At 35.6% G+C, this 9847-nt stretch overlaps 1 protein-coding gene across 1 annotated transcript in view; it reads right to left on the bottom strand.

Annotated features, from left to right (window-relative positions):
• The window catches only part of LOC140138743 (complement factor B-like), a 33576-nt gene continuing 23729 nt past the window's right edge, over positions 1-9847 (bottom strand). The window contains exons 7-15 of the mRNA XM_072160504.1: positions 9495-9734; positions 7191-7309; positions 6471-6689; positions 4571-4673; positions 3837-4060; positions 3190-3385; positions 2831-2967; positions 2077-2162; positions 1-1185 (exon numbers count right to left, since the gene is read on the bottom strand). Of these exons, the coding sequence (XP_072016605.1) occupies positions 951-1185; positions 2077-2162; positions 2831-2967; positions 3190-3385; positions 3837-4060; positions 4571-4673; positions 6471-6689; positions 7191-7309; positions 9495-9734 (1559 nt within the window). The 3' untranslated portion in view covers positions 1-950. The remainder of the gene's footprint in view (positions 1186-2076; positions 2163-2830; positions 2968-3189; positions 3386-3836; positions 4061-4570; positions 4674-6470; positions 6690-7190; positions 7310-9494; positions 9735-9847) is intronic.

The following is a 9847-nucleotide window of genomic DNA, read 5'->3' as shown; positions in this document are numbered from 1 at the left end:
TTATTATAAATATCTAAATTTATTGCGTATCTTTCAATAATTTACAACAATTCAATTTTATAGTTCAATTTTTATTTCATCAAATACAGTTCGGCGGAGTTTCCTATTCTGGAAACATTTTATTTTTAGACGTTTTTCCCACAATACACTGCTTATAATATTATAATATATAATCCTATCTTAAAGGGGCATTTCGTGATCCACAGATTGTAACAAACTAGTCCAAAAAATAATACACTCATTTAACAAAAATAGAACTATGCTTATATAAATATCTATAGCTCCGTTTGCAATGATTATGGTGTAACGAAATAGAATAGGTTCTTTAATGTAGGACTATTCTGATTCTGCTGCTAGGCCTTATGGAAATTCTAACAGAATAGGAATGTTTTCAGAAAAGGGAAGCTCTGCCGAACTAAAGTAGCAGACATTGTACACAAAATATATGATGCAAAGTAGGGGGCTAGTGAGAAACATGACTAAAGGAGTATTTCGTGATTCTAGCATCCCTTTTTTATAGTATGTTTCAGTAGATATCCACAAAAGAAAATTCAGTTGATTCCAATTTTTCATTTGCGAGTTATGCATGATTACGACGTATGTGTATTAAAAAGGTTCCATAGGTAACCGTATTGCAAGTTCATTTCAGTAAGTGTAATAACATAAATACAAATTTGACGATATTTTTGTTACTGATTATGTGTTTAGAGTAGAGTATTGAGGCAATCCTGTGTGTAATTTTGGTTCGTTTTGATGGACAGGATTTTAAGATATGAACTTGTGAAAAATTTCTTTTTTGGCTTATATTTATCCAATGTTTGGCTAAATTTACCCACTAATTTTACCCCATAACAATTTACTCTGTGTTCTAACAGTGTAGATTTACCGACATGGTTCAGTTTTAGTAGGATCGGAGCACATAATAAAATGCATTTCAGTTTTCAGTTTGTTCAAAATCCCCCAAATGTTTTCGCCACATGTTTATCATGACATCTCTTAGTGACGTCATTGATCCAATCCACGAACTCATAAACTTTGGCGTAGAATGAATATCCATAATCTGGGTAAATAAGATTGCATCTGGTTGCATCATATAAGACCCCCAGCATTGTCCAGCTATCGTCGTCTCGTCTGCAAACCAGTGGACTCCCAGGATGACTGGTGCAGTCGTTTTCGGTTTTCTTCCTGCAAAATGATACAAACATCCGTTAGTTGCCAGTCCTTACTATGGAAGTCTCCGGCCTTGAGCCCTGTTGGGTTTACAGCCTTGATGTTTTACAAACATATATATTTAAAAGTGGCATTTATAATATTTAACTTAACATTTTAATATTTACTAGCGTCATTACATATTCATATATCCGTTTCAGGGTGTTTTCAACCCAAACAGATTTTAGTAAATGAGATGTTTCCCATCAACAACTTGAAATTTCATATTAAACTCATTTATGCCAAAATGGCATTTAGAATTTACCTCATAAATATTCATGGCGAAATCATTATTATTAGTCGCAAACGACACGACCTAATTTCACCGTGCGATAAATTTCCCTATCTTCTTGACAATCACATTCCCATAGCCAAACCTCGGTGCAATAAAACATAATACTGCATGGTTTATATCGGGGAAATAGGGCTACTATTTGCCGTAGCCAGTACCTTGGGGAAAATAGTTTACACTATTTCCCCACTAACCATTTAGTATTTGTATACTGTTTGGGTCATCACTGGGAGCTCTTCGGAAATTTCATAGAATACACCCGCGCGGAAATATTGTACAACCGTTGAAATGAAATGTAGTAAATTTGTTTCACTATAGAGCATTCAAAATTACGCTTTCTTAAATGTTGCAGTTTCTTACGAACAGCGATTGACTTATCGGACGAGTCGATTTTTCCTTTTGGTGTTTTAAGAAACGACCGATGTCATCGGTGCTTAGTTTGGCGACTAACGTTAAACAACCAGTGTCATTGGTGCATTAAATTTGACGACTATCCGTTAATTTATTCACTATTTATGAATTGAAACTATATAATTACTTTAGCGTACAAGAGAACGTTTTACTGAAAGACGTACCATTCGCCTGCGCAGATCATCTTATCTGACACGTCAACATAAGTTCTTCGCTTGCACTCCAAGGCGCCCACCAGTGGCATCGTTACCTATCGTTATTAATATTGGGAGAAAGGAAATAAGACTATAGTCAAGTTTAGCTCATTGATCAACTCACAATAAACGATTTGGAATTGCAATTACCAACTGGTATTCCAGATGTTATTTTATATTGCGTAAACAAATTTGCCCGTAATCCCGTATACTCTAGGCAAAGAGGGCCTTAAAAGCAGTCAGTCCAGTTTTTCTGTTTAAGGTTCTTTAAAGGCACATAGGAAAGGGTTCTATATCGCTGTGTAGAACCATTTTATATTTTACTGTTACATACAGAGGAGAGATTTTAGAACCTTTTTTTTTTTTTTTTTTGTACCATTAGCCTAAATCATTTTCCTAAATCTCTGAACGGGTTAATCATGTTAATGGTTCATTAAAGCAATCACATTAAATAAATGTTGCTTTGCACGCGCGTCAACGTGCGCTCTTTTCAAAGACACTAATCGTGCACACGTGAGTGAAACATACATGGACTCTCCATCATGTGAAATTTCGATAGAATTACGATTCCGGTATTTATGCCTATTTTTTTACAATATGTGGTGCGATGCAGAAAAACAGCGTACGCCTAGTGCCATGAGTGCAGGACAGTACTTTCAAAAATAGTTTTGACACATCGCTATGGTGGCATTTATGTCACTATTTAATTAATGTAATAACACACCTGGTGAGGATACGGATTTGGAAACACTGTTACCCCATCTTCCGGGTCCTCCCAAGTTGATTCCGTGGCCCATCCTGTTTGATAACACTTTTCCATGTCTGAATTGGTGCCTGGAATAAAGTTGAATGTATCTTCCTCTGCAGATGAAGAATAGAAAAAGCAAATATGCAATTATCAATATCTGAAATGTTTGGATTAATTCGTGCTTTATTTTTCTTATCAACGTCTTAATGCACTCAACTTGAATTATTAAAACACAGGCGATCAGTCGGTTTCTAAAGTGAACAACATCCCTCAAACATGGTGACGATACATCGACGACACATTTGCATTTACGTACAAGAGTACAAGACACTTACTGGTCGGCAAGCATATAGTGCGTATACAATTAACAAGCTGCAGTGGGTGACGAAGCTTCAGTAATGCGATATCTGAATCTAGGGTGATATTGTTGTTATCCATGGGAAGATGGATCTCATCGACAAAAGCAGTCTGCTCACATCCTTCTTCTGGGTTGTTAACAGCAACAGCATGACTACCTAACACCACGAAGAGCTGAGAAGATAATTCATAAATAATATACCGAATCAAAGTTGACGTAAGAATATAATAAGCTATAATTTCATACAGAATTGCAGATAAATTTGCAAATAATTTTGTACATTGAAAGTTACCAACCAGTGGTACAATACCCTATCGTAATCGTGGTGTCCGAGGGGCTATATCTGGACCTTTTACATTAGATATCTGTAAAGGTAGGCTTGGGTCCATCAATGACCACATAATTCTTAAAGTAGGGGAATTAATGAGCTACTCCAGGAAATATAGGCGCACACGCGCAATAGACAAGAATCCCTATCAGCACCTTACCTGTCACCCGGGACCTGTCGCCACATAAAGATACACGGAGCCCCGATTGTAACACACGGTGTACCACAATCTGGGGCTCATAATATATAGTATAACAGCATTATCATCATAAGAATTTACTGATAGCACAATGTACCTTTTCTTCGGGCACAATTTCTGGTTCGCCTAAATCCTGTTGCAAGTTTCCACGTAAGCAGCTAGCTGACAGCATCACCCATTGATCACATATCAGAGCTCCTTCACAGTACACGTTATAAGATTGGTGTTTTATTTGCGCTAACCATGGCCAAGCATGACTTTTAGCTTGGGTAGTGTCTTCGAGGATTTCCCAATCACCCGCTATTCCGCAACGTTCGTAATCTAATAGAAATTTAAAAAAATGGATTAAACAAATCAAAAATAATCGCACAACTTGCATGACTGGTGCGTATATGCGATATACTTGGGAGAATGGAGCGGTAAGTTACAATTTCAAAAGTATAGGCTACCGGGCCCGAACGTAATAATAGTATAGGATGGGCTACTCATGATTAAGTCGAATAACCTTACCAGTCCGTAGCCTTGTAGTGTTTCATAAAAGCTGAGGCACAGCTCTCGGTACAAAGGACTAAAGTAAAATTACCGAAACAAAAGATATGGTTAGGCACCAGAACTTTGGATCGACCGTCGATGCTGCTTCAATGCTTGTTCAATGCTCGCACCGCATCGGAACGCAATTGCGGCGTAGTATGAACGGACCTTAAGATTCATATGTTATCACAATTAACAATAGTCAATTAATTAATTTCATAAATAACTAGGATCGACCAAGCATCGATGGTCGATCGAAAGATCGAACTAATTTTTCCCATGGCCTTAAAGCAATCTTACCTGTGCGTTTTTCAGCGATGATTTCGGTCAACACGTCGAGATCGTCAAAACTATTGATTAAGAACACGTGACTAGTGTAAGGTACTGATGCTACTGTTCTTATCTGCGTGGAAAAAAAATATATGAAAAAGATTTATTATCAGTAGCCTTTGTCATTTGTTTTATGGAAATCATTCTTCACATCTCATTCTTAAAGACTAAAGCTATACGTACAATATTAAGTAAGCGTATTTACGCCACCCCTACCCCACCCCGTCAAAGTGCTTTAAGACACTGGGCGAAAACACAGGATGGTGTTTACATATCGTGGCTCATAATAAGGACCTGTCAATCAAATGAAACAATAGGAGTTACAAAATAGTTTACGCCTATTGCCAGCCTATATTTTAAAACAGTCCGACGTACGCTGTTTCAACATATGTGTTGCGGATTCGGTCAAGTTGTAATTAGCTTTGTTCGGGCCTATATTCTTCTTCTCGCGGTGTTTTCGCCAGCGTTAGCTGGCTATGATCTAATTCGGAGATCGTCTTTGTTTGCTAAAGAGATTACGGGGTACTAGCATTGGTTTGAATTACTTTGCGGAACTTTTTATGGTGAAAATATATAATAGACCTGTTATTGGATTTGTAAGAAAAAGAAAGTATGTTTTGCCGTTTCAACGAATGAAAACGAGTGAGAATTTCAAAAGTTATGGTTTGAAGGAAATATGACATTAAAAGTTCATGCCAGGCCTATAATAGTTTCCACAGCATATCAACGAAAGAAAATTATAGAATCCTTGTTATCAGGCGTTCTTAGATTTACATTAGCAGACCTCCTGGAGATCAGCACAGCATGAGATGTGAGTGTATTGATAACATGATTAAAACCTTTATGGACGTAAAAGTCAAAGTAAAAATATCCTATATCCTGTATCGTTTTATGGATAAAAATGACTCAAAATGTCATTTATGAAATAATTTATCTTAAACATCAGTTTTGTCTTTTCAACGGGAAAAATTCGATGCAATTTCAGGGCCTATTTTTGATATGGGTATAATTTATATACATGTAGGCCTATTATAATTGAACAATATCAGTCTTTATACATTTTATAATGTGCTATATTAAGTATAAATTGCGAATTAATATAAAATTAATGTGCATGTATAAGGCAAGTAGGATGGCAGTTTTAGCCAATTAACTAAAAACTGCATTTCTTTATATTAATAATGAGCTAAGGGTAGCCTAAAAGGCAGAAAAGACAAAAAAGACAGAACAATTTGGAGTAATTAATTGACAGGAAGTTATAGGAGTTGTTTGGTTTGCTGTTTCTGTGTGCATGTTCTCATCATTGATGGTTTGGTGGACTGTCATGAAACATGATGGATCATAAAAAGAGTGATCCTAAAAATGCCACCACCCAAACTTATTACAAGGCATCTTCTGCATTGAAGCTGGCTTTCCCTTTAAAGGGAATTTTTTCTACAGCATAAAACAAAAGTTGTGCCGCTGTGGAACCGCCGCGCTGGGGTGAAAGTTTCTGCTGCGTATATCTCAATGTGAAAACGCACGTAAAATGAACAATATATTTTGGCGTAAGGGAATGAGGGGGATGGAATAGAAAGTTTTAAATGAAAAAAATGAAAATCACGCGAGAGGGAACGCGCAATTTGTTGTCGATTTTTTAAAAAGTTCATTTCCCCCTCCCGCGTAAATATTGAATGGTCCCTGTAATGTAATGTAATGTAATAAGTTTTTCAAAGTTACGAGAATATAGCCTACCGTATGAGCCATGAAAATACTGACAATACTGAGCGAGCCGAATTTCAAGGGTCAAATGTGCGATAGTCTCATAAGTCATTCATACTTACATTATTAATCTCTGGGAAACTATGGAACAAATTCAAAATCCACGTACCTGATTGCGATCCACATCATTTCCAATACCAACAGCGAATATCTCAAACCCTCTATTCACCCTCAAATCTCTGGCAATAGCAACCGGATCCTCCGTGTTCGCATGTCCGTCTGTAACAATGAACAGTGCCTTTTTGGAGTTATTTCGCATCTGTGGGATAATTGCTGTGACGACTAGTGCCAAGGCTTCTTGCATTGCTGTTCCACCGCCAAGAGTATCCTGGTGTAATTATAAGTATGAAATGAAAACGATAAGAGTGAAATGAACATTTGAGATCTTTGTGTAAAATGTAGCATTTTAGTGTTCTTATAATTGGCCCTAGCCTTCCAGCCGTTTGTTTGTTTGTTTACCCAGGTTGGTCCGTGAGCATGGTGAGGGTTGACGATGCTTGGCTCGGCTAATTTCAATCAGGACGGAATTAGCGAAGCCAGGCAACACAACCGCCCTCGCTTTCAGTTTTCAGGCTGTACACGATCGTCCTCGCTTTTAGTTTTCCGCTTCGCTAATTCCAACAGATTGGAGTTAGCCGAGCCAAAACGCAATCACCGGCTGGAAGGGGCGGGCCAATAAGAAAACGCTATATAATCTTTCTAGTCCTTTAAGGAGCAGTAAGATCCTGGGGAGCGGTGCACTTAAACCATCACGCAAATAGATCGTTCAATTAAATATCTCTTTTATTCTTGTAAGTATTAAAACTTTGTCAGAATATGTTATAATTACCGCCAGTTCGTCCAGTTCACTGAACACTTCCTCCTTAGTGTCGACACCATCATTATAATTGAATTCTATCTCGGCGTCATTGGCAAATGATACTACAGCTATTCTTGTTCCTCCATGGTCTAAACAGGGAAGAACATAGACAAACAAATGGGGTCAGCAAACCACAGTCTCTATTATTAGAATGCCCTCTAAACGAGTCAAATTTGATGATTTTCTGGTCATTTTGATGATCAGAATATCCGAGTCGTTTTGAAGATAAATCTGTATATTACGTTACGATACACTACATTACATTGTATATTACATTACATTGTACATTACATTACATTTCATTTCATTACATTACATTACACTCTACATTACATTTCATTACATTACATTGTACATTACATTACATTTCATTACATTAGGCCTACATTACATTACATTGTACATTACAATACATTTCATTAAATTACATTGTATATTACATTACATTGTACATTACCTTACATTACATTACATTGTACATTATATTACATTACATTACAATACAATACATTACGTTGTATATTACATTACATTGCACATTACATTACATTGCATTACATTGTATATTACATAACATTACATTGTACATTACATTTCATTACATTATATTACATTACATTGTACATTACATTGTACATTACATTACATTGGATATTACATTACAGTACATTGTACATTACATTACATTACATTACATTGTACATTACATTGCACATTACATTACATTACATTACATTACATTGTACATTACATTACATTATACATTTCATTACATTACAATACATTACATTGTACATTACATTGCACATTACATTACATTGCATTGTACATTACATTACATTATATTGTACATTACATTACATTACGTTACATTACATTGTACATTACATTACGTTACATTGTACATTACATTACATTACATTGTACATTACATTACATTGTACATTACATTACATTGTATATTACATTACATTGTACATTACATTACACTACATTACATTGTACATTACATTACATTGTACATTACATTACACTACATTACATTGTACATTACATTACATTGTACATTACATTACACTACATTACATTGTACATTACATTACATTGTATATTACATTACATTGTACATTACATTACACTACATTACATTGTATATTACATTACAGTGTATTTTACATTACATTGTTCATTACATTACATTACATTGCATTGTACATTACATTACATTATATTGTACATTACATTACATTACGTTACATTGTACATTACATTACATTGTACATTACATTGTACATTACATTACATTACATTGTACATTACATTACATTACATTACATTACATTGTATATTACATTACATTGTACATTACATTACATTGTGAGGACACGGTAGCTCAGTAGTTATGGCCGTGGACTCATAATCTGGGAGCTTGCTCGACGTGCATGTGTTTTAGTCCCCGTCCCACCACCGTGTTGCGCCCTTGGGCACGGCGCTTTACCTCGCTAGCCTCATCTCACCCAGGTACAATGGCAAGCTGTTATGGTTAGTCACAGTCGTTGTACTGATTAACCCTGTGCCATTTGTAGGCTGCAAACGTGGTTCCGGCATAATCTAATGACGACGGAATAAATGTAAAGCGCTTTGATTTGAGGCTGTTTACGGCATAAAGCGCTATATAAATATCTACATTTATTTATTTTATTATTTGTATATTACATCACATTGTACATTACATTACATTGCATTGTACATTGCATTACATTACATTATAATGTACATTATATTGTACATTACATTACGTTACATTGTACATTACATTACATTACATTACATTGTACATTACATTGTATATTACATTACATTGTACATTACATTACATACATTACATTGCATTGCATTGTACATTACATTACATTACATTGCATTACATTATATTGTACATTACATTACATTACGTTACATTGTACATTACATTACATTACGTTACATTGTACATTACATTGTACATTACATTACATTGTATATTACATTACATTGTACATTACATCACATCACATCACATCACATTACATCATAGTAAATTACATTAAATGTAGTATATCAGCTGACGACGCCGGTAAGTTCAGCCGAAGAAAGCGCGCCGGTGAGTACCAAATTTTATAGTAGCATAAAATTATTTTCTGTTACAATTCAATTCTCTTGATAAAAAGAAAATTATCCTGCTTTATGACAAAAGTAAACAAAATTATGTAGATTTTATATTAATGTGCTTACTTTCATGATCAACGCCAAATTCTTCAATTAGATTCTTAGTAAAATTCAAGCCTTTCTGAAAGTTCCTCCGCCCAACACTAGAGGACTTGTCAAAGGCAAACACAAGATCGAGTCCAACGCTGTTCCCTCTACTGAGTCGCCCCATGGCAGATCGTCCCTTACTAGAATCGGTGTACAATTCAAATTTGTCGATAAAATCTCGACGGATATCACCTGCGATGTCATTTAGAGTCTTGGGAGCTGAAATCAAATCAGAAATGGAACGAATGTACACTTTTTCAACATACCACGCGTGCGCGTATACATGCCTTTCAGGTGAAATATATCTAGGCCTGTTACTACTCCTGTTTCAT

Source organism: Amphiura filiformis, chromosome 18 (genome assembly GCF_039555335.1).
Source record: "Amphiura filiformis chromosome 18, Afil_fr2py, whole genome shotgun sequence".
In the NCBI taxonomy this organism is placed as follows: domain Eukaryota; kingdom Metazoa; phylum Echinodermata; class Ophiuroidea; order Amphilepidida; family Amphiuridae; genus Amphiura; species Amphiura filiformis.
This window is presented reverse-complemented; position numbering and strand designations above follow the sequence as displayed.